The sequence below is a fragment of the Urocitellus parryii genome, chromosome 8, assembly GCF_045843805.1.
Source record: "Urocitellus parryii isolate mUroPar1 chromosome 8, mUroPar1.hap1, whole genome shotgun sequence".
Taxonomy (NCBI): Eukaryota; Metazoa; Chordata; class Mammalia; order Rodentia; family Sciuridae; genus Urocitellus; species Urocitellus parryii.
Genome location: NC_135538.1, coordinates 497,788 through 525,160, shown reverse-complemented (window position 1 = coordinate 525,160; position 27,373 = coordinate 497,788). Strand labels below are relative to the sequence as shown.

The 27,373-nt window shown below is 43.1% G+C and overlaps 2 protein-coding genes across 9 annotated transcripts in view; one reads left to right on the top strand and one right to left on the bottom strand.

Moving 5' to 3' along the window:
- Positions 1–80: 80 nt before the first annotated feature.
- On the bottom strand, positions 81–21,542 carry Dynlt2 (dynein light chain Tctex-type 2). 2 transcript variants are annotated; one of them, XM_026380318.2, is made up of 4 exons: positions 21,382–21,542; positions 10,952–11,158; positions 2,075–2,233; positions 81–191 (listed from the first exon to the last, which is right to left on the bottom strand). In XM_026380318.2, the coding sequence occupies exons 1-4, from the start codon at positions 21,490–21,492 to the stop codon at positions 81–83; spliced, it is 588 nt and encodes a 195-aa protein (XP_026236103.1). In that variant the 5' UTR covers positions 21,493–21,542. The 2 variants fall into 2 exon arrangements, with proteins under 2 accessions (XP_026236103.1, XP_026236104.1); XM_026380319.1 differs by lacking the exon at positions 2,075–2,233.
- A 104-nt stretch (positions 21,543–21,646) lies between these two features.
- Ermard (ER membrane associated RNA degradation) overlaps positions 21,647–27,373 on the top strand; it is a 39,154-nt gene continuing 33,427 nt past the window's right edge. For 4 of the 7 annotated variants that reach the window (XM_026380311.2, XM_026380314.2, XM_026380310.2 and 1 more), the window contains exons 1-5: positions 21,647–21,701; positions 23,095–23,263; positions 25,058–25,197; positions 26,112–26,213; positions 26,503–26,592. In XM_026380311.2, coding sequence (XP_026236096.2) covers positions 21,696–21,701; positions 23,095–23,263; positions 25,058–25,197; positions 26,112–26,213; positions 26,503–26,592 — 507 coding nt within the window. In that variant the 5' untranslated portion in view covers positions 21,647–21,695. The other 3 variants (XM_026380312.2, XM_026380315.2, XM_026380316.2) reach the window with 3 other exon arrangements.

The following is a 27,373-nucleotide window of genomic DNA, read 5'->3' as shown; positions in this document are numbered from 1 at the left end:
TGTAGCTGATCAGAACTATGAGGATTTATTTATTTTTGAAAAGTTGGAGGAGAATACTGTTTTTTTGTACATGTAAGGAGCTATTCACAATAAAGAGCAAATACCAAGGCCAATGCCACATAAGACTCCGTCTCGTGTTTCGCTTCTACCCAGCTGTCCCAAGCAACATCCCAGATCCATCTGCTGGCAATCTGCGAGAGAAATTTTTTTAAAAGACCAATTTGAGCATATTAAGAAATCATTTTAAAATCCACACTAGTTTTTTTTTTTTTTTTTTTTAATAGTGCACCTACAACTCAGAAGGCAGTATCTCCCTCTCATGAAGAGACCCAGAGAAGTGCTGCTCAGTCCCTTTCTCCTCTCTGAAGGCTGGCAGTCTTGGTGCCGTGTGTCCTGGGGCAGGGTCAGAAGCCCTAAGTGGGGACCCAGCAGCTCTGTATGTAGCCTACTCCACTGTGGTACAGACCACGGTAAGGAATCCCACTTTCCACTCTTAGAAGAATTTCATCCAAAGCCTGTTAGGACCCTGCTTTGGAGAAGCAGCAACAGGCAACTGATACCATCAGGCAGGCACCCCCTGGAATCCCAGCTTCTCTCTGCTTTCAAAGCCTCACATGTAGCACCGTAGTCTAGTCTGCTTCTCGGTAATGGATCTAAAATGGCCATAAATTCTTCGTCGACTCTATTTCTTCATCCCTTGAGTATGAGTTGGCCTTGTTATCTGCTGTGAACAAAATGTGGCCTTGTGTGACTCCCCCAGGGGTCTCACTCTCTGCTGTCACCCTCCTGGAGAGTTACATAGGAATCCTGCTCCATCCCCTGAAGATGGTCACTCTCATCTGGGGAGCCTAGGTTCCCCCATCAGCAGCAGCCATCACACGTGCTGAGATGTGAGAGGGCTCTGGAACTTCCAGGCCCAGGAGAGTCACCAGAGACCTGCAGCTGGTTCAGGCTGAGCTGTCCCATGGTTCAGGAAACAGTTGCCGATTGTGTCAAACTCTTCAATTCCGGGGCAGGTTCTTGTCCCCTTGTAATTGGCTGATACATTCCCCCCCACCCCGACATCACACTGCTCTCCACAAGCTGAAGCAGGCCAAGGTCATCCTGCCTCAGCTCCAAGTGCCCCCAGCTTGGACTGTTCCCAGGGGTCTCTGGCACAGCTTGTCCCCCTCCTCATCTGGACACCAGAGGACCTTCCCTTCCCTAGGCAATCCCAAGCAGCCCTCTGGTACCCTCATTTCCCCCCACCACAACTCTCCCTAGGTACTCCACACCATCTAGATCCTCCTGTTACTTCACCATGTGTGCTGGGTGCTGTCTGTGGCAGAACTTCCCTGGGGAGCCAGGACTGCCTCTGTTGCTGGCTCTGCATGGCCAGCACCTTCACCTGCCCACATCCTCCTTGTGCTTCAGAATGTAGTTCCGTCTCCCATGAAGCCTCTGCAGATGGTGCAGAAACACAGTTTTCACCCCTTTTCTCACCAGCTCCTGCACATGCAAAACCAGTTCCCCAGAGGCTTGGGCTTGCTAGGCCTAGTGGTCTATCGTGATGATACGCACAGCCTTGCTCCAGCTGGCATCTGTCCTGAGCCTGCGGTGCTGCAGCCCCAGGGCCACTTGGACCGGGAGCCCAGGCTCCTGCAGTGCTTGCTGTACCCAGGGCACTGCTTCCTCAGACTCTAAACTGGAACACTTCATTTCCTTGCCTGGAGAAAAGCTCCTGGAAACTCCTGGCCCATGTCTTATGATTCTTCGTATTTTCCTCAGCACCCAACATACATTAGTACCTCAAGTAAATTTACTGGTTAATCAACTTAGATGATATTAAGCTGGTACGATTGAGACACAGGGTAACTCTACAATTTAATAAATCATCAATAGAAAATGTTACATCTAGGTTAGTACTTTTCACATAATTCACAGTAAAATAAAGCATATTTAACAAAAGGATCCTTGCATTGAAGAGGCACCTCAGGACCCTGAAGTGTTTGGGGATCATCACTGTGAACACCAGACCCTCGGGAGGGGACACCTCACAGTTCTAAAGGCAGGTGCAGGGTCTGTGGGTACTTACATTTATTGCTTGACCGGTCTTTTGAATAAATAATACTTTTATAATGAACTTATAACGGTGATACCCAAATTCTTTGACTGCTGATAGTATTCGGTCTGACAATTCGAGTGACAAATGAGAGAAGAGTTTATCATCATATTTGACATCTTTAAGATGTTCCTTTAAAAAATTAAGAAAAATACTTTAATGTTCAAAACAAATATTTTTGAATAAAAAAGTGGAAAACATGCATCTAAATAACACGTTAAAATAAACATATTTCAGACAAAATAAGATTAAATAAATGTTACACTTACCAATTTATTTCAATAACAGTTTTGAAAAATCATTTTGATTTTCTAAATTATATTCGATGGCTCTTCATTATCAACACTTAAGCTCTAAGTCGGTGTTTACCAGACTCTGTCAAACAGTTATGAGGGAGACTCAGGGGGAACTTTTGAAGGTTTCTGGAAGTTCACAGGTAAAGAAAGGACACCTTTTGTCATTCTACGTTGTTAAGACCTGCCTTTTAGACAGAGCCTGCCTGGCATGGCTTCTCTCCCCCTGTCTCCTCCCCGGGAAAGGCAAAGGCAGGGAGGCTTCTCCGCGCACTGTAAACAGGCTGGTTATGACCTGGAGGGAGCGAGATGCAGCAGCACCCCTCCTGTCCCGCGTGGACGGAACCCGACCACCTAACCACACCTGGAGGTGACTCCCTGGGCTCTGATCATGACAGATGGACTGCCACCAGCCACTTCCACAGGATGTGAAACCAAATAAATGTGTCTCTTTGTCTCTCTCCTCCCTTCTTTCTTTCCTTCTCTCCTAGAAGTCTTCGGGGTTTGGAACTGGGGTCTTGACACTGTTTTCCCTTGGGGACTGGCTGTGGCTCCAGCTTCCCAGGCTGGTCTGGGGAGAAACTTGCCCCACCCCAGGTGCTGACTGGGACCTTGATCTCCAGTCCCGTCAGGCCAGGGTGTGGCTTCTCTAAAGGCTGGTGGCCTGGGCCGCACACAAGCAGAGAAAGTGGCACTTGACCAGGCTGTTCCCCTCGTGTTTCCTTTCCTTTTCTTTTTTCACTCTTGTTGTGGCTGTTGTTGTTTGTTTCTGTTCCCCACCCCCTTGATGCTGGTGATAGTAACAGACAGACTTGAGCCCTGGGAGCAGGAGGACAGGGCGTAATTCTCTAAAGCAGCCGCCGCCTGTGCTGACCCCCACAGGCTGTCTTTAAAAAGCAGTTTACCTGCAGCACTGCCTGGCTTAAGTCAGTAGGCTGCGTTACATTCCTGAGCAAACGACCGTTATCTGCAGGAGAAACACAGGTCTGAAACCTTGACAAGAAGAACACAAGTTACCATGGGGGTGATGGGGGGCCGAATATTGTGACCCTTACACAGACCAAGTCCCAGAACTTGGGAGATAAGGATAATTCCCTCAAATCATAAAATCTGTAAGAACAGTTTCCTACTAGAATTGGTCAGCATGATCCAAAGTGCCCTAGAGTTGTCCTGAACATCTACCATGCCCAGTGGGGACTTGGAAGTCGGATGTCGTCCTATTGTCGGCGGGAGGGGGACTGGGAGAAACTCTGGAAACTGCTCTGGGACCCCCAACAAAGCTGGAGGGCAGGAAGGGTACACCATCCTTCTCCTCTCTGAGGAGACCCACTCTCTCCCTTCCAAGTGTCCCCTTGCCCTTTTTCTTATCCCTCAAAACACTTGTGCCTGCAACTCTGAGCAGCATGTCTGAGATTCCTCTGGTGTGATGGCAAGAAACATGAGAAAGGACATTGTGGCCAGCTCAGCTCTGACGACCATCACCCTGTGACACCTGGAACGGAACACCAGGTCCTGGTGTGCCTGCAAGCACGCTGCCACTGAGGAGGTCCCAGGGCCTCTGCTATCTGGAACAGTGAAGTTAGGCATGTCTGCCTTTGGGAGCCACCACATCCAATTCACACACTCACAAGAATTGTCTGCAGCTGTAAACACATGAATTGGCAATTAAACCCTAAACACCTTATTTTAAGAACTCTGGAGATTGACTAGAAAATAGATTTCTTAAACCCAAGGGATTATCCTAGCTGCATCCAAAATTCCCCACATTTCCCTTCTGTTAACCCGCCCCCCCCTGCCCCATGCACAAACCTTAGAGGACCCAGTGCTGGAACATGGTCTCTCTCCTTTTGAGTCAGCCTCTCTCAGGCTGTGGCCCCTTAGCCAGCCAACCAAGCATGCTACCTGTACTTAGCCAGATGCTTCCTCACACCCCTCTGTGAGCTTGCCTAGAGAGCTCCATGCAAGCCTCAGACACTTTCCATATAAAGTGAATAGGTAATGCAGTAAGCTTTCCCTGTCCCCAAGTCCACAGGACTGCATTCTCTGTCTTCCTACCACTGAGCTGTTCCCCTGCCCTGAGTTTATGTGAACCAAGATCTAATCTAAATTCACGCATATTTTCATAGGTACTTTTATAGATAGCTTCAATTGCCTGGCAAACTTTCTTAAGCCACCTTAATTTACAGAAGCAAGAAGAAATTCTACACAAGTTGCCATTATTCCTAATATCATATAGTCAAAAAATATTGTGGGACTGGCAATTCTAGAACAAAGGTAGATAGAAAGTGATGCATAAGCCGTGTCCACCCACCAACAGTGCAGACAGAATATCGCCCTCTCACTGCCACCTGCTCCCACCTGCTCCCTCCTGCTCCCACCTGGCCCTTCCAGAGGACACTGCAGGTCAGAACCAGATAAGCAGATGGGATCCCTAGCACCAGAGTCCCAAAGAATAAAATCCCTAAAAGTCTAAATTCCCCAAAGAGCAAAATCCCCAAAATCACAATCCTGAAAGAATAAAATCCCAAATGTTGAAATTCTGAAAGCACAAATCCCCAAACCCACAATTCCCACTAGAAAACAAAACAAAACAAACACAAAAACAAGCCAACATAGGCTAAGGGAAGCAGGGGGCCAGGGGCCGTGTGCGCTACCTCACCTTGTCCCTTCACTCACAGCACGACACCTGCCTTCAAAACCAACTGTCCTCAGGGTTGAGACAGCAAGCAGAAGACCCTGCATCCAGGTGCTGCAGACACGCAGTCCCGCACCCTGCAGAACACACAGAGTGGCCAGGACTCTGGGTCAGGCACTCGGCTATCAGAGACAGCTTCCCATCTTTACCACGTCATCTAACAGGAAAACTGGAGCTGGCTTCATGTTGGTACTTTCACAACTGTCCCCACTGGTTTTTTTTTTTTTTTTTTTGGTTTTTATCAAATATATAAAATCCATTCCACTCTTGGATCCAAATTCTGAAACTCATCTGCTCTTTATATCTGAATGCTGGAATAAGTGAAGCACTTCCCTTCAGATGAGTGAACTGGTCATGTGGCATGGCCATGATAAAAACTCCAGTTTAAAATACCACTTTTCACTGCAGGGTCATCATCACCACGTAATCTTTGCACCGTTTTTGTTTTCCTAATCATGGCATGACACCATTCTGCTCCTAATGCTGCTGAGAAGGTGCATAGAGCAGCAAGTGTTCAACAGTGGCAGGTGGACATCTGCCTTCGGTGCGCTGCCAGCAAGGTCCCCTTAGAGTGCTGCAGTGTGTGCTTGGGTCTTACGTGAGGGGTCCTAAGGCAACCGCCACAGGGGCACAGAACCTCCAAGCACAGGAGGGTAACTGGGAAAGTCCATACTTCACAACACTCAGTACATTTTTTCAAAAGCAATACTTCAATTATAATGCACAAATCAACAACTAATGTGTTAATATTTTTTCCCCAAACTGGAAAAATGTTTGCTAAACCATCAAGAAGAAAAGATGTGACTCTGTTTGTACTTAACACATATTCACAAGTATTCCTTGCATCCTTACCTTGCACTAAAGATACTTTAGTAATATAATCTTTAAGTAATAGCTGCAAAGTGTTTTTAAGACTGACCTTTAATGACGGTCACACTCCAATTTTTTGCAAGAAAAAAAAAAGAAAAGGGGGGCTGGGGAAGTAGCTCAGTGGCAGAGCACTGGCCTTGCATGTGTGAGGCACTGGGTTCAATCCTTAGTACCACATTAAAAAAAATAAATAAAGATAAATAAGGTCATTCTGTGCATGTACTACTACAAAAACAATTTTTAAAAAAGGCGGGGGTGGGGGTCGGGCTGGGGTTGTGGCTCAGTGGTAGAGCGCTCGCCTAACACACGCGAGGCCCTGGGTTCGATTCTCGGCACCACATAAAAATAAATAAAATAAAGGTTTTGTGTCTAACTACAATTGAAGAATAAATATTTTTTAAAAAAGAAAAAGAAAAAAACAGGCATAAAATCTGTGATGATTATGAGGTGAAATAGTGTTGGGCTGAGGTAGGGAGCTTTTCTAGCAAGCAGTGCAAAAAAAACCCCAAATAAATAAAAATTAAATAAAAAATATTAACCGTCTGCATAGGCATCCCTTTCAGCGGATGGCTTTCCAGGAGCTTCTAAGAATGAATCAAAGTCACATTGCCCAAAGACACTGGTAGTTACTGACTGCTTCAAAAACAAGTAGGAGGGGCGGGGGCGGGGGCTCAGTGCTAGGGCACTTGCCTGGCATATGTGACGCCCTGGGTTCGATCCTCAGCACTGCATATAAATAAGTAAAAGATCCACTGACAATGTCCAGCGGGTGATCTGTGTGAGTGCCCTGGCATGGACGTCCATGTCCTCACAACAACCAGGAAGCCTGGCACAGACATGGAGAACTCAACAGGGAGGGCTAGTGGCAGTGTACATCCATCGTGGACGGTGTGCAGAAGAGCAGCACCAACAGAACGATAGGAGGAACTAGAGCCAATGGTGGCTCGAGGACCTCCTCTCAAGGACCATCTACGCTGTGACACACTTTTTGGATATGTCAGTGCGGGGAGCCATCTGTGAAAAACACAGGAGGATCTTCCCTCCACAGAAGCCAGGGAGATTTTAGGTTTAGCCTTTGGAACAATCCTTAATAGATTGCCCAAGGCACATGACCTTTATCTTCACTTTGTTAGGAAGATTCTCATGGTCACTCAGGAGATGGGCGTAACCTGTTGGGAAATGGACAGCTGAAATGGACGTATGAAAAAGTGCTCATCATCTCTAGCAATCAGAGAAATGCAAATCAAAAGCACTCTAAGGTATCATCTCACTCCAGTCAGAATGGCAGCTATTAAGAATATAAACAACAATAAATGTTGGCGAGGATGTGGGGAAAAGGCACACTCCTACATTGCTGGTGGGACTGCAAATTGGTGCAGCCAATATGAACAGCAGTATGGAGGAGGTTCCTTGGAAAACTGGGAATGGAACCACCATTTGATCCAGCTATCCCTCTCCTCAGTCTATATCCAAAGGACTTAAAAACAGCATACTACAGGGACACAGCCACATCAATGTTTATAGCAGCACAATTCACAATAGCTAAACTGTGGAGCCAACTTAGATGCCCTTCAGTGATGAATGCATAAAAAAATATGGCATATATATACAATGGAATTTTACTCAGCAATAAAAGAGAATAAAATCATGGCATTTGCAGGTAAATGGATGGCGTTAGAGAAGATAGTGCTAAATGGAGTTAGCCAATCTCAAAAAACAAATATCGAATGTTTTCTCTGATATAAGAAGCCTGATTCATAGTGAGGTTCCAGGGAGGGAGAGCATGGGAGGAATAGATGAATTTTAGATAGGGCAGAGGGGTGGGAGGGAAAGGGAGGGGGCAGGGGACTAGCAAGGATGGTGGAATGTGATGGACGTCATTATACAAAGTACATGTATGAAGACTTAATTGGGTGTCAACATACTTTATATACAAATAGAGGTACAAAAATTGTGGTATATATGTGTACTAAGAATAGTAATGCAAAAAAAAATAGCATTACCCTAGATTAGGTAGAGGGAAGTGAAAGGAGGGGAAGGCAGGGATGTGGGGGTAAGAAAGGTAGTAGAATGACACAGACATTATCACTGTATGTATGTATGTGACTGTATGACCAACGTGATTCCACAGTATGTATAATCAGGAAAATGAGAAATCATATCCCATCTATTTGGATATATCAAAGTATCTAAGTGCATTCTACTGTCACGTATAACTAATTAAAACAAATAAACAAAATTTTTAAAAAAGAAAGAAAAAAAGGAGCTGCCCCTTTCTCTATAGCCAGCAAGCAGAGAAGGAGTTCCTCCCATCAGGGACAAAACATAAACCCACAGGCACGCCCCAGTGGCCTACTTCCTGCAACCACACCTTACCTGCCTTCAGTTGCCATTCACGGAACCCTTATCAGGGTTATTAGGTTATAGATATATTATGCTAGGTTATATACATATGTATATAGATATACATATTAGGTTACAGATCTCAGAACCTAATCATCTCACCTCTGAACATTCTTGCACAGTCTTACATGTGAGCTTTTGGGGGACACCTCATATCTAAACCATAATAGCCTCCAAGCAAACTTTCTAAAACCAAAAAAAAAAAAAGATTAGCTTATTCCTTTATTAGGAAAGACAGTGAGAGGAATTCTTTTCACCTGAAAAACGTAGCTTTTAGATACTCAAACTAGTATAAATACGATTGGTATTAATAATGATATTAAGTCACAAAATTGAAGAAGCTTGTTTTAGGCCAACCTGCATTTCATTTTTGGGGTAGGGTTATTGGTTTTTTTTTTTGTAGAGTGCATTTTGACATACTGTATATCCATGGAGTAGAACTTATTCTAATCAGCATCCCATTCTTGTGGTTGAACATGAGGTGGAGTTTCGCTGGTCGTGTATTCAAACATGGACACAGGAAAGCCATGTCTGAACCATTCTATTGTCCTTCCTATTCTCATCCCCCCTTTCCTTTCATTCCCCTTTGTCTAATCCATGAATTTCTATCCCCCCCCCCTTATTTTGTGTTAGCATCCACATACCAGAGAGAACATTCAGCTTTTGACTTTTTTGGGATTGGCTTATTTCACTTAGATTGATAATCTCCAGTTCCATATTTACCAGAAAATGCCATACTTTCATTCTTCTTTATGACTGAGTAATATTTCGTTGTGTATAAGTATCACATTTTCTCTATCCATTCATCGGTTGAAGCACACCTAGGCTGGTTCGGTAGCTTAGCTATTGTAAATTGAGCTGCTATAAACATTGATATAGTCTAGTCCATTTACCAAGTGACACACAAAGCCACTGATTTGTAGTGGGGTCCAGACCAAAAATGGCTCTGCACTAGGTCCAGGCTTTTGCAAGATGTTTGGCCACTTGGCCCATATAATCCAGCAGGTCCAGTGTAGGCCCTGGAGGAGAATTGTATCACAGGCCTTTAGGAATTTGGAACAAGCCTTGCCATCATCTACAGCTAACTAATCTCCTTGGTTTGCTACTGGGCCTTTTGGAGAGAATGAACACTTGATCATGGGCCACCACCTTACCACGCAATCTGCCCATCATGAACCGCAAGCCAATGAGCCAGTAGCAAAATTTCGGATTCCTGTATGCACAACCTCATGTTTCACTAGTCTAAAGGTCTCAGTTCCAGAAGAACAAATGCTTTCACCAGGAGACATAGCATGGTTCCGTTAGATTGGAAGCTATGAACTGGAGGTACGCTGCTTGAACACTTGGGCTCTTCATGCCTCTGAGTGAACGGGCAAAGAAGGAGGAGCTACGGTATCGACTGGGGCGATTGATCCTAAACTGCAGAGGAAAGGGGAATAAGTCCGGAGTACTGGAGACACTTCAGTGTGTGGTAGTCGTACTTGTGTCCTGTGACCAGGTCACAGTTCACACAGAGCTGAACATGGCCCAGATTCCTCGGGAATGAAGGCTTGGGTAACTCTGCCAGGTGAAGAACCAGGGCCAGCTGGGGGCCTGCTGAAGACAGGGGTAACAAGTGGAGGCAGAAGGTAGCTATGAACACCAGCTATCACCACGCACCAGTTACAGAGCTGAGCCTCTAACTGCCATGAGCACTTCCCCTTCCTGAATGTGTGCGGATAGACATTAACACGCAGTGTATTTATTCTTTCCTGTCACATTCCCTTGTCATGTAACATGGAATACATTGACTTTCATTAGTATGAAATTATTGCTAATTTTACATCACAGTATTTAAGTGACAGGATAAGAAAAGTGTAAACCCCACTCAAGGACCTTATCTCCTATTCTGGGGAAGAAATCATGGGATGTTCGGTTCTATACAGGTTCTTTGTATCACATCAGGTAGAGTTTTGACACTGTGATCATCTCTGGATCGTCTTTGTTTTAAGGAGATTTGTACAGATGCTCACTTGACAAGTAGACTTGTGTTTTAGGTGTCCACTCGACTGGGCTAAGCTCCAACGCTGTTGAGTCATGTCTGGTTGTGTCTGTAAGGAAGCTTCCAGAGACTGCAAACTCATGTGTTAATTGACTGAATAAATAAGATGACCCTCACCAATGTGAGTGAGTATCATCCTCTGTTGAGGGCTGAACAAGGTGAGAGAGGGAGGAAAGCTGACTTTTCTCTCTGCCTGAGCTAGACACTGTTGCTCCAGGTTCCTGGACTGGGACTGGGAGTTGGGCCATCAGCGCCTCTGGCTCTCAGGCCATGGGATCCAAACTGCACTACAGCACCAGGCTTCCTGGTTCTGCAGCTGACACTCAGCAGAGTTGGGGACCTTTGGCCCTCTGTAGTCCCATGAGCTGATTCCCATAATGAATCCACACACACATACACACAGTTTTTCTGGAAAATACTAGTAAAATACTACTATTGTATATATCTATCAACTTATCCTTATTTAATTATTTTGTGGTGCTGGGGATTGAACCAAGGGCACACCGGGCAAGTGTTCTTTGACTAAACTCTACCTACCCGCAACCTACCATTAATATTTGCTGGACTTTGGTTTCTACTGACTGAGCTTGGAACTTCTTCAGTGGCTCCATTCTATAGGAATTAGCAAACTTCAGTTTTGCCAGGGCACTCTTCCATTCTTTACCTATATCAGCGATAGAGTCATCGAACGGCGGTTCCACATATTGAACATCATGAAAAGAATCTCTTAGTCTTTCTCTTAAGATCTGGGCATACTGAAGTGGGGAGAGATGGGAGGGAGAGATAAATTAATTTTTAAATTGTCAAATGCAATTTCAGATTGAATAACCCTGATACAGTGGGATAGGCATGACACAAAGCTTGGTATGGTCTGGATATGAGGGAATCCCTCAGAAACGTTCGTCTGAGACAATTCATAAATGCTCAGAAGTAAAATGACCTAGTTAGTGGGGAATCGATTTGATGGGTCAATAATTTGAATAACCCTGATACAGTGGGATAGGCATGACACAAAGCTTGGTATGGTCTGGATATGAGGGAATCCCTCAGAAACGTTCGTCTGAGACAATTCATAAATGCTCAGAAGTAAAATGACCTAGTTAGTGGGGAATCGATTTGATGGGTCAATAATTTGAAAGGACTGCTGTACTGGTGAGAGCTGTGGGCAGTAGGGTGTGGCTGGGGGATGTGGGTCACTGGGCTGGTGCCTTTGGGGTTCATATTTTGTCCCTGGTGAGTCACTTTCTGCTTCCTGGCTTCCCTGAACACTTTCCTCTGCTTTGCCCTGCCACCATGGTATTCTGCCTCAGCCTGGGACCAAAGCTATGCAGCTGGTCAACCATGGGATGAACCTCTGAAACTGTGAGACAAAGCAGACTTTGCCTTCTCTAAGTCACTCTTGTCAGGTGTCTTGGTCATGACCACACAAAGCTAACTCACACGGAAACTGGCACTGAGCAATGAGGTTGTTGCAGTTATTGACTTGACCAAGTGTTTCGAAGCCTTTGGAACCAGTTTTCAGGAGGAGGTTGGAAAAGTTTGGAGATGCAGGCTGGAGAAGCCCTAGAATTTTATAAGCAGAGCTTATTGAGTGATTCTGGTGGGAACGCAGAAAACCAGAATGCCGAGAGAAAATGCAGACAGTGAAGACTGTGTTCTTGACGTTGGAGAGCGGGTCAGGAAGTATTGAAAACTGAGGCCATTCGTGTCACATTCTGGCCAACTGGTCTACATTTAGTCCTGAGACTTCCTGTGAGGCTGAGTTTAAAGGTGACGGACTGACCAGTCTGGAGGGGAATTTCAAGGCAGCATATCATTCGGGCACTGGCATGGGTATTGCTCTGGCTTATTTATCCCAGTTACTCTAAGAATTTGGAGCAGAAAGCAGAGGAGAGAGATTTTTCAAAATTGCAATTTGGCCAGAAAAGAGCATATAAAACTGGAGCCACAGAAGTTGTGGTGGCTGATGAGATGACCACCACTAGAGACAAGTACTTCGCACAGAGACAACAGAAAAGGTGTCTCCGGAATATCTCAGGAATTGGCAAGGCCACACCAATGGTAGGCTCAAGAACATGAAAATGAAGACTTCTTTGAGAAGAGAGCCTGGGGGCACCCTGCTCACATAGGGGTGCCTAGGAAGCTGTTTCCCACTCAGGCACTTAGAAGCCACTGCTGTCATGGTCCAAGAGGGCAAAGCTACTGCTTGAGGTGGCAGTAGGTGTTGGTATCGTCCATATGGTGCTGGTTCTGCAGGAGTGCAGGGTCATAGAGAGTGGAACAGGGTCAGGTTCCCTGCAGGCAGCCCCTGAGAGGGTGATGTGTGAAGATGCAGAAAGAAAACGGAAGGTACAGTGGCTTCTACTGGGATCAAGAGACGCCAATAACATGGAATGACGATTGAGGAATGACACTGGCCACAGACAGAGCCTAAGAGAGACAGCATGTGGGCTGCACCTGGCAGGACCAAAGGGGTGGGGCTGCCCAAATCCTTTAGATGGGACATATACCACCATGTGCCCTAGATGCCAGACATGGTATCTGGGTTTCAGTACTGACTTGGTCCCATTCTTTCTGTCCCTGTCCCTTCATTTTGAAATGGGAATGTTTACTCTGTGACATCATGGAGTGGATCTATGTAACTTGCTTTTGAGTTTTACATGAATTCACAGTCAAGAATATACTGAGTCTCAGGAGACTTTGGACTTGGACTTTTGGGCAATGCTGGAACTATTTAGACTATGGGGCTCTTGGAAATGGACTAAATGTGTTTTGCATTATGTGATGGGCATGGGCTTTGGGAGGATAGGGTGGAATATTATGGTGTGGATATGAAGAATCCCCTGAGAGTTTGGGATTAGATTATGAGAGTTGTCAACTCATCGGTGGATTAATTCATTTGATGGATAAATCCACTGATGAGGTGGGTTGATAATTATTTATTTAATCTGAATAATTTAATCTGATTTGATGGACTGATAATAACTTGGGGGGATAACTGTAGGCAGGTAGGGTGTGGCTGGAGAAAATAGGTCACTAGGGGGAAGCTCTTGGGATTCATACATTGCCCAGTGCCTTCACCTCTCCTCTCCTTTCTGACTGCCCTCAGTGGCGCGTCTCTGCCATGCCCTTCTGTCACCATGTTCTGCCTTATCTTGGGCCCAGAGCCGAAGTCGGTTTATGATGTTCTGAACCTTGGAAACCATGAGCCAAAGTAAACTTCTCTTCCTATAAATTGTTCTTTTCATGTATTCTGGTCACAAAAATGAAAAGCTGACCATGATTTTCAGGCACAATTTTCAAGAATCTGTTACAAAAAACTTTTATGAAAACGCAGTCACTAAATCCTAGATTTACTCTTAGCTATTAACTTGGTGTAAACAGAAGAAATGAATCCTTGTGTTTCAGTCAGCCTTTTCCCTCTCTGACTAGAGGAACTGACCAGAGATGGACAGGGTCAGGTTCCCCTGGAACTTCCTCCATGGAGGAGGAGAAGCTTATTCGAGGTCTCACAGTTTGAGAGGTCTCAGTCCACAGGCAGCAGGCTGCACTCCTCGAGGTTCACGACAGAAGAGTGTGGCAGAGGGAAGCAGCTCACATGATGATCAGCAAGGGGAGGGGGGAGGGGGGAGGGAGAGAGAGAGGGAGGGAGGGAGGGAGGGAGGGAGAGCAATTCCATTTGCCAGATACAAAATATATACCCCCAAACCACGCCCTCAAAGACCTCCTCGTCTGTCCGTCTGTCCATCCGGTCCGGCCACACCACCTCCAGTCTCCACTCAGTTAATCCCACCAGGGGATTAACTCACTGATTGGGTTAAGGCTCTTATAACCCAATCATTTCTCCTCTGAGCCTTCTTGCATTGTCCCACACATGAGCTTTTGAGGGACACCTCACACCCAAACTATAACAACTTGTCTTTTTGCGTACATGCACAAATATACCACAAAAGATGGGAAAGAACTGGAAACAAAAGTGGCCTCCAGAGAGGATGACTGAATAGCTAGGGCACAGGGGCATCAGGAAGACCTTTCACAATCCTTGCCCCAACATTATGAAAACATCATCCGTCATTGCACCAAACGTATTTTACTTTTATTTGTCTCTGAATAATACAATTATTTAGAAAACACATTCATAGCCTCAGGTTGAAAATATAACAAAACTGAATTGATTTGACAGAAGTCCATGATTTTCAGGCACAATTTTCATTTTCTGACATCCACATGAATGAAGGAGATGTCTATTTAGAGCCTAGTAGGCTCCAGATGAATACTCTTAATAGCCTATTAAAATGGTGACCTTCATTTTGTAACATCCAGACATTTTTTCTTACCTAATTGCTTCACTAGACCTTTCAGTTCTATGTTAAATAAAAGAGAAAAATAGATATCCTTTCCTTGCTCTTGATATGAGAAAACAGACTTTCAGCCTCTTACACTTCAAACATTTTACCACTGAGTAAGATGTTTGGTGTGGGCTTTTCGTATATACACGGCTTTGATACTACTCTTAGTTGCTTTCCCTTCCTGATTTCTCCAGTGTTTGTATGATGAAGGAAGTTGCATTCTGTCACATGCCTTTTCTTCATCCATTGAGATATGCATGGTATATTTCTTTAGTTGATTTATGTGATGTATTATTGGCAGATTTTCATATGTTGAAGAATCCTTCCATTTCAGGAGCTAATCCCACTTGGTCATGGTATATGATCCTTTGAACATAATGCAGAATGCTAATTTTTAAAATGTTTAGTTGTAGATGGACACAATACCTTTATTTCATATATTTATGTGGTGCTGAGGATCTAACCCAGTGCCTCACGCTTGCAAGGCAAGTGCTTTACCACTGAGCCACAACCCCAGCCCCAGAATGCTAATATTTTTGAGATTTTTTTCATCAATATTCATATGAGATACTGGTCTATAGCTTTCTTTACTTATAGGGTCTTTGTCTGACTTTGGAATCGGGTAATGCTGAATTCACAGGATAAATGAAAAAGCACTCCTTCTGCTTCTTCTATCCTCTGAAAAGGATTGTAGAGAATTCAAATAATTTCTTCCTTGACATTTTGGTAGGATTTATCAGTTAACCAATCTAGGTCTGGTGGTTTGTGTTTTGGAAGTTTATTGATTCAATTTTTTATTCAATTAAACATATTTTTATAGGCCTATTGATATTTTCTATTTCTTTTTTTTGTGTGAGATCTGTAAGATTGTGTCTTTCAAGGAATTGCTCCATTTCATCCATGTAACCAAATACGTGGATACTGAATTGTTCACAATATTCTTTCATCATCTTTTTCATGTTCATGAGATCTATCATCAAGTATTTCTTGTATTTATATTAGACCTGTGCCCTCTCTTCATGGTAGCATGCTTAGAAGCTTACTGCTGTTAGTGATATTTTCAATGAAACACTTTTTAAAAAAATCTACCAAGTTGCTGTTTTCAATTTCATTCAGTTCTTCTGCTTTGAATTTAATTAGCTCTGTTTAATAGTTTAAGACGAAAACTTAGTTCCATTAGATTTTTCTTCTTCTGTAATATTTTCCCCTCCTCTTTATTCTTTCTTGCATTGTTTCTGAGAGGTGGATATAATTATATCTTCACTAAGTGTTTTCTCCCTCTGGTTTAATTTTTCTAGTTTGAAAATTATATGCTTTAGTTTTTTTTTGTTTGTTTGTTCATTTTTGGCATTTTTCCTGTTCTGTATTTCCTAATCTTCCTGGATCTGTGTTTTGGTATCAACTATTATTCTCAGTTATCATTTCTCAAATACTTCCATCTGTTCCTTTCTTTATTCTTCTTGTGGTATTTCTGTTATGGTTAACGTACACAGTTTGTAGCTCTACCATAGTCCTTGAGTATTCTTTTTTAGTCTCTTTTCAGGTTTGGAGGTTTCTATTGATATATCCTCAAGTTCAGAGGTTTTTCCTTAGCTGTGTCCAGATTGTGAAGTTATAAGCCTAGAAAGATAGTCTTCATTTCTCTTAGAAGTTTTGAGCTCTAGCATCTGGGGGGGGGGGTCCTTAGGATTTTTTTCCATTGTTCATCTGTTATGCTATTTTGTGAAGTATTTTCCTCAACACATTAATCAGTTTGAAATTTCCTGATAATCCCCATCTGTTTATCTGTTTCTGATGCTTGGCTTTTTTTTTTTTTAATCTTTTGGTATGCCTTTTAATTTTTTCTTTATAGCCATACATGACTGGGTAAAAAGAACTATTGTCAATGGGCCTCCAGTAATTTGATGGTAGTGGACAGGAGGAAAGGAAGCATTACATAGTCCTATGATTAGATCAGTTTTTTAGTGAGCCTTTGCATCTGGACTATGAATTTCACCGTGCCCCCCACGTTCCCTTAAATGAAACAGAATGGCAAGTAAGGGCTAGAATTCCTTTTACTCAGTGAGTTACTCTGAAAATTAACTAGTTCCTCCTGAGGGCAGCTCTTGTTAAGAACAGAATATTCTGGTGGATTTAAAAATGTTACCTATCCATGCTTTGCTTGTTCCTCTGCCAGAAGCATGAGGGAGTACTCTGCGATATTTATGGTTCAACTTATGGAGATAAATCCCCCCAAAAGCAAGAGGGCCACATTATGTCCAAGTCCCTCTAGAATTTTTAACTCTGAAAATGAAAAACACCTAACTCCTAGCAATTCACCAATTACATCTCAAGTTTCCACACCCTGAACTTGGTTTCTGCAGGCTCTGTTCTGGTGTGCTGTGATTCTATCACTTGTCCATCATGCTAATTCAAGATGCAGCAAAGGTGTCCTACAACCTCACTTCTCTAACATATCTAAGAATATTTTTTCGGTTTGTTCAGCTTTTTACTACTTGTTAGAATGGAGAAATGCCTTTGAGTTCCTTATATCAAGAACTGCAAATGAGAATTCTTTGTTTTTAAAACATTTTAGCTGGGTATAGAATTCTAGGTTTACGTATTTTCTTTGAGCGAAGATAATGTTCAACTGCATTGTTTCTAATAAGTCTGCTGTTATTTTGATGTTCTGTACACGTGTTTTTCCTAATTGCCTTTACATTTTTAAATCATTAGTTCATGTGTATCTTGACATGATTTTCATGTTTCTTGTACTTGGAATTGAGACTCTTAAATGTATGGGCTTACTGTTTTCATATTTGGAGATATCTCATTTTTTTCAAATATATTTTTATCTGTCCCTTCTCTTCATTTGAAAACTTAAATTACAAGAATATGAGGCCACTTGAATTTAGAGTATAGCTCACTGCCATCTCCTAATATTTTCTTTCTAAATTCACTAATTCTTTCTTTTAATTTCATTAAGTGCATATCATCTCTGACACTGTATTTTTGCATTGTCAACTATAGAAGTCTCTTTCGGATTTGACACACTTGATCTTTGTCTACATTCTTGGTTACATGGAATGTAATTGTCATAACTGCTTTGATATAATAATTCAATTTGATTAAAACGAATACAGGAACTTGTTATTAAAACAACTTTAGTATCCTTGTATCCTATCTTTGTGTGATTCCTGGGCCCATTTTTTTGTTTCTTCTCATTTTGGGATTTTTTTTTCTTGTTTCTTTGTAAGTCTACCAACATTTATTTGAACACCAGACTCTATATTTCACCTTGCTATCTTTGTATTACCACAAACGTTGTTTACCTTTCTCCTAAGATGTAGGGATTTGGGAAGGATTTGGTCCTCTTCAGTCTTGCTTTCCACCAGGGCAGACCAGGGAAATCTGGATATTTGCTCGCTGTTTTCCTCTCTAATGAGGTGATATACTTCACACTACACTGACCACATGCCAAGACATGAAAAGTCCTAGGACCTTCCGAGCTCTTATCGGTGGGAGCATAACTATTTTGTGGGGGTCAATGTATTCACTTCTGTTCCTTTTGAGTGATGCTTTTTCTGATCTCAGGTGGTTTTCTTACCAAGTGAATTGAAAGACTAAGCTGAAGACTCAAGGAAACCCTCAGCAGCTCTCAAGCTGTTCATGCACCTTTTCTTTCTGATCCTCTGAGGTCTGATGCTATTTAAGGTAGCCTGGAAATTCATCAGGCAGTAAGGTGGAGGCAATATTGGGGCTCACATTACCTCTCTCCAAGATTTCTGTCCTGTAGTACCTGACATCTAACCAAATGCTCCATATATTTCCTGCACCATTTCAAGTAGTTTCTGGTAGGAGTTACTTTAAGTTGGCTTCAAGTAGAAGTTCATCAAATGTTATTTTGATCACCTCTTCTATGCCTCTTTTAATTGTATAAGAGGCATTGTTTGCTCCCCAAATCTATTAAAAAGGGTCATTTTGTCAAGTTTATTGAGAGTGCTTCTTTAGTAAAGTGCCACCTTCCTTTTCACTACAATATACTGAAGGGATATAACTCCATTGCATTATTATCAGTAGCTCCCAATTGCAATGATTCTCATGGGTTTGGTGCACAAGCACTTTCTCAAACTAACCCTTTGAGACTATTCTGAAAATTACATCTCTGTCATTTCTTCTTTCTGCATAGGATTGGCCACCTGGTTTAGTAAGCTTTTATTAAAAGTATTTTACTCTTTTAAGAAACAGTCTTTGTACTCATTTTTTAAGACTCAATTATGTAGCCAGGCACAATAGTGCATGCCTGTAGTCCTAGTGGCTCAAGAAGCTGAGGCAGGAGGATAATGAGTTCAAAGCCAGCCTCAGCAACAGTGAGGTGCTCAGCAACTCAGTGGGACCCTGTCTCTAAACAAAGTACAAAATAGGGCACTCAGTGGTTGAGTACCCAAGTTCAATCCCTGGTACAAAAAAAAAAAAAAGACTGAATTAGAAATATGATCCACCTTTTGGTATCTACTAATCCAAGACGAGTTTAACTACTTCACTTACTGATGCAGCATCTCCTTACATCAAACTTACTTAACAGTCCCAGAATAAAATGAGCTTGCTCATTAAATGTCATTAATGTTCATCTCAATGCTATTTGCTAATGTTTAAGGTTTTCAAATGCATATATACAAGACCTATCAATTTTTCAATCTAAATTTTTAGATCTTTACAAGCAGGAGAAATTGATTCTTGTAAAGCAAAAATGTAATATATAGGAGTAGTTGGTAGACTAGAAGATTAGCACTAGACTCGGAAAGACACATGGGTGCTCTTCAGCTTGCATTTGCAATCTGGATCAACCTCAATCATTTTTTCTGTATCATTCCAAAGAATACATCTAACTGGCCTAATCTGGGCTTCATCCTCACTCCAAGGTAAAGAAAGTGGCTGCCAATTCCACTGAAACTTTCTCCAATGGGGGATGAGTTAGTTCTCTGAAGAAAAACTGAGGTGCTACCGCTAGAGAAAAGACATGAATGCAGGACAGCTGAAGAGCTATTCATACTGGTTAAACTGATCCCTAAGTTATACCCAGAAATATGGAAATCATCTACTACTTGAAAGTTAAAAATGACTACAAGTCAGTGTCCTTATGTATACTTAGTGAACATTTGTGGAATGATTTGTTACTGGCCTATGCAAATCCCTTACCTCTAGAAGACTAGATTTTAAAGATTATGTTTCATCATATTCATATCACATTGATATAGGACAGAAGAGGCTGAACACCCAAGGAATTTTCAGAAAGCAGGTTTATTGACTGCAGCTAGCCGATCCTGAGTGTGGCTCATGCATGAAATTCTCCTCTAGATCTCAAGTCTAGCAATTCTTTGGACTTTATATCCAGTTTCTTTTTTTTCGGGGGGGGGGGAGCTGGGAGGTTTACATTTTGCAGAAGTCTACATAAAAGTATATATATTTTTTCTTTGAGTTCTCAGAAAGTGCTTTTCATCCCAGTTCTTGGAACAGTCAGAGATTTTACAGGTTATACCACAAAAGCAGAGTAACAGCCATCAAGTCCACAGTTAAATTTAGTTTTTTGCAAGACTGAGCAGGGCAAGAGGAAATAGGAGCCCTTTTGCAGAGATCTTTGCTGATATTTTGTTAATAAGAACAATTGTGATGAGGGTCTCTAGAGAAGCTTAATTAAGATGCACTGGTGGAGGAGGGGGTGCCACTACAACATAAGCTGCTTTGGTGCATGTCCCCCTCATTCTGAGGTTAGCCTATATACAAGTATAGCTCCATGTCTTCTCCTCTTGAATGGAGACTCATTCAAATTTCAATTTTAGTAGGCAATAAGTTTACAGCAGTCACTCTTGTCTGCAGTATAGAAAGTTTTCAATATGCAGAGTTTGGGAACATCTAGTTTTAAGTGCAACACAATTAGATTCCCAGCTTTGTTCTGCTTTGTCTTCTTTCTGTGTGAATGTGGCCTACTTACTTTTCTTCTATTAATTTGTTCCTTCCTTTGCAAAAGGTAGCCACCAAGCAGGCATTAGAAATTGCAATGCTGGCTTAGCATTTTGGGGGGGAGTTTGTGTGTGTGAGTTCTCACTTTTTTTTTTTTTTTAACTTGGGAATGATCTTGAACTTTTGTGTTCTGCCTTGTATTTACATATGAATCCTACTGATGATGGGTTCTATGATGTAGGTGTGATGAGAAACCACTACAGGAGTTCCAGGACACAGGTTCTGGTCGTAGTTCTATCATTAACGTCTTGTATCCTTGAGCATTTTTTTCCCCTCCAAGTCTCAATAAACTAACTATATTAATGATTTTCAAAATCTGTTCATATGGAAATACTGTATTTTACCACTAATGAAAGTTGACGAACGCTCCCATTAATATCAAGCTAGCAGAAAACATTCAACTTCATTCCCTGCATAAATCCTCCATTCTGAGGCTGCTAATTCTTAAGCACTCTCTCCTACCAGCTTTTCCCCATGTACCTACGGTACACATATGCTCATCTGGGCCGGCGACGCCGAGCTTCTGTGCAAAGCGGCTAACTCAGAGGTGGGAACTGCCCGGGCAGGTCGGGAGGGCGGGCCAGGGCGCTCGCGGCACCAGGAGGACCCGCGGGGCGGGCGGCACTCACTGCCTCCTTCTCGAACATGCTCGGCCTCCGATCCCTCCGGGGGCCCGGCGACGGCTGCGCAGGAGGGACCGGGCTGGTGGATGGCTTCGCGCCTCGACCTCGCCTCTCCATTCCGCTCCGCTCCGCAGGAAGGCGGGGCCTGCGCAGCACCCACCACCCTGACCGCCTCCCAACGCTTCTCCCTCTCGCGAGAGCGGAAGTCTCGTGCCGGAGCCCCGCAAGGCCGGAAGTGGCGTCACGGGAGCGCCAGGGACCCGGCCGGGGCGGGAGAGGCGTACGTCATTCGCGTAGGCCTAGGCCCGGAGCCGGAAGTCATGGAGGTAGGCGGGCCTGCGTCCAGCAGTTGCTGAGGCCGGACGCTTTAGGTGGAAGCGGCGGGGGCACGGGTGGGTGCTGGTGCCTGGCGCGGGTGTGCGGGTCGGCTGGTGGCCCGTCTACGGCTGGACGCTGTGCGCACTGCGCGAGCCGCTGGCCAGTCCTCATGGTCGCCTCTGGCGTGCTGCCATGGCGAGGACGAGGCCCAGGCGGGCGGCAAGGGTTGTGCATCCCGGCAGAGAGGAAGAGAGAGGGAGACTGAAGAGGGTTTTGCTTTCCCACAGAGGAGACAGACACCCGCCCACACGGCACCCGTGCCTCCCCGCAAAGAGCGACTGGGAAAGGGGGCCTGTGCGTCCCCCAGGGGCGGGGGCGAGGGCTTTTCCATCCCCGCAGACGGACCACGCCTCCGTCTCTGTGGAGAGGGGCGGGCCGCAGGACTACCCGCTGGGAGCGAGGGGCGGGGCCGCGGGGCTCTTCTGGGGCGAGAAAGAGGCGGAGCCACCGGCCTTTCCTCCGAGGGAGGGTCGAGGAGGGGCCACAGCACTCCTCTGGGAGGGAGTGCGAGGCCTCTGGGCTGCTGCTCAGAGAGAGAGAGAGAGAGAGAGAGGGAGAGAGGGAGAGAGGGAGAGAGGGGTGGGGCCACAAGGCTCCTCAGAGGGAGGAAGGGGCGGGGCCACAGGCTACTCCTCAGTGAGTGGGGGCGGGGCCGCATGACTTCTCAGGGAAGGAGGGGCGGGGCTGCAGGGCCCCCTGAGTGATAGGTCGGAGGCGGGGCCACAGGGCTCTCCTGGGAAAGCCTTGGAAGGGTCTTGGAGCCTGTGGGGAGAGGCTGGCATTCTGGCTGAGGTCTGGAGTCCCTGCGTGAGTTGCTGGAGGGCGTTGCAGAACTCTGGCTTCTAGTAGGAGACCCAGATCTGTGATTCCTTTTTTTTTTTTTTTTTTTTCAATTCAAAGCCCATGCTCTGTTTTGGGTTTTTTTTTTTTTTTTTTTGCATTACAATTCTTAATACACCTTTATACCACAATTTCTGTGGTTCATCTTTGATAGTGGAACAGGAAAGTATGTGCTGCTAAAGTAATGGGTTATTCATTTTTATGACCAGGGGCAGTGCTAAGTCCTGGGCATGCTGGGTTGATGAGAAATGGTGAAAGGAATAATATACTGTTCATAAAATTCATTGAACTTCTGTGAGTTATATGGTCAAGAAGATGATTTTAAAATCTTTAGACATTTATTTTAAAGCGTTAAAATAAATTTGTTATTCAGAAAGCATGTTAAGAGCAGCTGACTTTAGTACATTCCATGCTTAAGGTAAAATTTTCTTGTGACTCAGATATATAGTAATTAATATTACTCTCTCCTGCTAAACACTCTCTTTATGTTTTATTTTTCAGATGTTAGTAGGAGATCCCATTACCACATGTCTTTCTCCTTCAGTGTATGACATGATTTGTAAACTTGGGTTTGAAGTAAGAGGAAATTGTGATTTCGATAACATTGTAACCGAAAATGGTGAAGTTTGCTGGAAAACAATCACAGACTGTGTGAGCTGTGCAGGATCAGGTTGGCTTGCCTTTGTACCCCACACCTCAGTTGCTCTGTTGGTTATAAAGTCTCCCTTTTTAGCCACAGCATCTTTTCTTTAAACTATGTGAAAACACAGTCCTCAGCCAAATTTGAAAAGGAGACAGCCTGAAAAGGGCAGGGTGAGGACAGAGAAGTGTGAGGTCAAGTGTGCCTGGGCTGGATACCTGGGGTGGGCAGGACTTTCAGGAGTTAGGCTGGGTGACAGGCTGTTGGTAGGTCTGAGACCCCAAGAGGAGAACCTTTTGAGTGATTCATTGCTATGAAGAGTATGGAATGGCCAGTGGTAGACTCAGCAATTTTAAATGTCCTCCTTTAAATCTTATATCTGTATGTTTTGAGGGGAGAAGGATATGAGCTGGGAATCTTAGTAACATCTGTAAAAATTGCGAATGAATGTATTCTGGCCTGCCCAGTCAATTTCCAGGGATTTATAAGAAAATTGCACTCATGGATATGGAGCACTGTGTGTCCTACTAAATAAACAAATCAGTAATCTGAAGCAGCCAGAGATAAAGCAGTAGAGGACTATTTCAGTAAGTTATGATAAATGCTTATAGTGGAGTATTATGACCTGATAAAAATGGAGGCTCATCTGATGCAGAATTCTTTCTGAGCTAAGTGAGAAAAATAAAGAAGCATAGATTTATAGATATACTCAGAAAAATAATAGCAGTAGATACAACAGGGAGGAGAATTGGGCCTCACATGGGAGGCTTTCACCCTTTTGTGTTTTTCACAAAATGTTCAACCGCAAACTTATTAAACAGTAAAAACAAAAATTTATATTACAAATATGTTTTGAAACAACTGATTGGCATTAGAAATCTCAGTCTAATGTTAATTTTAAAAAGTCAGATTACAGGGGCTAGGGTTGTGGCTCAATGGTAGAACACTTGCCTAATGTGTGTGGCACTGGGTTCAATCCTCAGCACCACATAAAAAAATAAACAAACAAAGGTATTGTGTCCATCTACAAATTTAAAAAATTTTTAAAAAGTCAGATTACATTATTATAATGTAATCCCCCCTCATCCTTGGGGCATGTGTTCCAAGACCCCAGAAGATGCCAAAACCATGCATAGTGCTGAACCTATGCATACATTGTCTTCTCCTGCATGGTCTGCAGTACTGCCACAGGGTGCCAGTTCGTTGTCCTTCCACGTTTCTTTCCCTGAAGCCTCCTTTGCATCATTGCTTTTGTGCTTTGGGGCCATCACTATGTCTGATAAGGGTTCCTTGAAACACAGCGCAGTGATAGCACCAGTAGAGCTGATAACCACATGGCTACTGAGTGACCCGTGAGTGGGCAGTGTCTGCAGAATGGATGTGCCGGACAAAGGGGTGAGATTGGGTGGGATAGTGCAGAATTTCCTTACGTTGCTCAAACTAGTATGCAGTTTGAAACAGATGAGTGGTTATTTCTGGAATTTTCCATTTAGCATTTTTGTACTGCAGTTGACCCAAGATAACTGGAACTGTAAGGACTATTATGTACAGTGTGATTTAATGTAAACTAACATACAGGAAATGACACTGAATAAAATATCTGTCTCCTATTTGAATATTTCTGTATTTTGCAAATTTTTCACTAGTGATATATTTTTCTTTTATAATCAGATAAGCATCATGTAATTTGTTTTCGCTAATTATGTATGTTCAGTTATTGATTGTGTATAAATTTCATGATTAAAGCATTTCTTTTCATGGTTCAGACATTTCCCATTGATTGGTGTGAGCTGTGGTACTAAAGCTTGATTCTTGTCCTTTCAGACCAGAGTCTGGATTATCAGGCAAGCGTGAGGCTGCTGGGCCCTGTGTGTGAGGCCGTCCATCTCCACTTTTTATCTTTGACCAAGGGGCAGTTTGAAATTCAATATATACCATGGTTCCAGTGGACAAGTTTTCCAGAGGTTTGGCCTTTATACACCATTAGAAATAAAAGACTATAAATATCACTTGGAGACCCTTATTACTTGCCAATTTTGAAGCGATCTCCTCCATTGGACCCTTTAGCTATACAGAAGGCTTGGGGGTTGCAAGAGAAACCTGAATTACCATGAATTACCATGTAAGAACCAGAGCTGAACCACACACCCCTTTGAGCAAAGGCAGGTTTTGGACTTCATAGAACCAGGAGTTGGCAGGGAGTAGTGCTTAGTACAGGGCTGCCTATCCTGAGACAGAAGAAAAGTGGACCACTTCAGAACACAGTCCTTACAGAGAGGTGGTGTGGTGTTGCTAGGAGACCAGAGATGAGGTGCTTGGTTTGTGAATGGTGAGTTGAAGGAAGGATAGGTGGTTTGGGGTCCAACCTAAATCTTGTTTTTGCTTTTTTGTTAGGTTTTCTTTGTTTTTCAGTTGACATTAAATGACCACCATAAAGCAGTATTTTTAACAAGTCTAATTCTGAAACAAATTGAATTTCCTAATTTGAAATAGGAGGATTATTGCTTCTGTATTTGTAGCAGTTCTTTTAAGTGTAGATTGAGCTGCCTTATGTTTATCTGTTTATTAGGAACTAAACCTAATCATAGTGGGAATGAAATATAGGTCAAGATGTTTGACTTTTTAGTTCACAGTTATGCCAGATTTATAGTTTTTGATAAGCATCTAATAAAAAAAAAAAACTTTGAAAGAACTCCCTGAACATTAAAGTGTTTTTCTTGACTTTTAGGCACTGTAATAGTTAAATAAAAATATTTACTTATACCAAAAACATTTTAATATAGTTGAAATCTTCACAGATTGAAATGTCAATAAGTAGTATTGTTTTTAGAAATGATTCTTATTGAATGAGTTCTAATATGTATATTATTCTAAATAGTTGTTTCCTGAAATGTTTGATGCCGTGGGAAGCCTACAGTCTCCTGCCATCTCTCTTAGTTTAATGAAGTTGACCTCATGTCTAGAGCGAGCCTTAGGTGATGTAAGTGAGAAAACTGTTTTGTTACTGGGTCCATTAAATTATGTGTATGAATGTGAAACTATTCTTAAGTCACCTGTAAGATTTCTTGATTTGAGTTATTATTTTCCTATTAAATACAATAATTTGTTAACTAGATTGTCATTGTTTTTCTTTTTTGAGTGATTATGAAATCATGACATTTTTGTCAAAAGTGTTCTACACCTTTGATTTGTGCATACAGCTGCTTTGTAGAGAATTCTCTTTCTTGCATCCATTGTCTCACAGTGTGGCTGCACAACTTTGTTTCTAGGTGTTCTTACTGATTGGGAAGGAGTGCCCTTTTCTCTTAAGAGATCTGCTTGCCTCAGAGGAGCTTGTTCAGGTCTTCGGGCAGTCTGTGGTAAGCTCATTCACTTAAAACCTACAGTAAGCATGGTGCAAAGCACTTTTGTTCTTCCAGAGCACATTTTCCCTTTCAGAAGGGCTTCTCTTCCACCCCCACCAAAGGCTGCCCATACTGATTCTGATGGTGGTAGAATAACCTCTGGGGCCCAGACAAAGGGACAACTTGAGACATATTGCTTTGATTTGTCACATATTTATTATTTTAAACACAATGCAGAATATATTTTTTTATATTTTTCTATTTTGAAGGGTTCTGCACCCTTAAATAGTGTTACTGAAGTTTTACTCTTGAATATCAATGTTTTAACATGTGGGAATTTATGTTCTCTGCAACCATTCAGACTTACAATGAAAAAAAAATGAAACTGTTGATACGAAATCATTCAGAGCATGGACTTTTTAAGAATCTTCTAGAGGGCATATGACCATGAGACTTTAGACTCATAGGTTACCTTTAGGCTTCTGAGTGGGCAGGTCCAGCTAAAGGGAAAGCAGGGCACCCATGTAGGAAGCTGTATGGGCCAACAGAGCTGGTGAGAAGCTCTGGGTGCCTTTTTAGGGATGAGACATTGTTTCCAGTAAAGCTCTCCCACTGTATCCTGGATCTTTCCCCTGGTCAGCTTGGAGGTTTTTCTTTCTTGTGGAGCACATGGGACGAGGATACAGTGTAAACCTTTTTTAGGCTGAATTCATGAACAGATTTTGTTTCTTTGGTCTGTTCTTTGCTGACTGCCTTTATGCTGTTAGTCTCTTGCCTACCTGCAGGTACTTGCTTC

Bases quoted from the DNA above. Each gene is read 5' to 3' on its own strand.
- Dynlt2 (XM_026380318.2), bottom strand. From the start codon at position 21,492: ATGGAGAGGCGAGGTCGAGGCGCGAAGCCATCCACCAGCCCGGTCCCT. The intron at 11,159-21,381 runs GTGAGTGCCGCC...TCCCCACTTCAG, and splicing joins GCATGTTCGAGAAGGAGGCA to TATGCCCAGATCTTAAGAGA. The intron at 192-2,074 runs GTAAGTACCCAC...TTTCTCTCGCAG, and splicing joins AGACCGGTCAAGCAATAAAT to ATTGCCAGCAGATGGATCTG.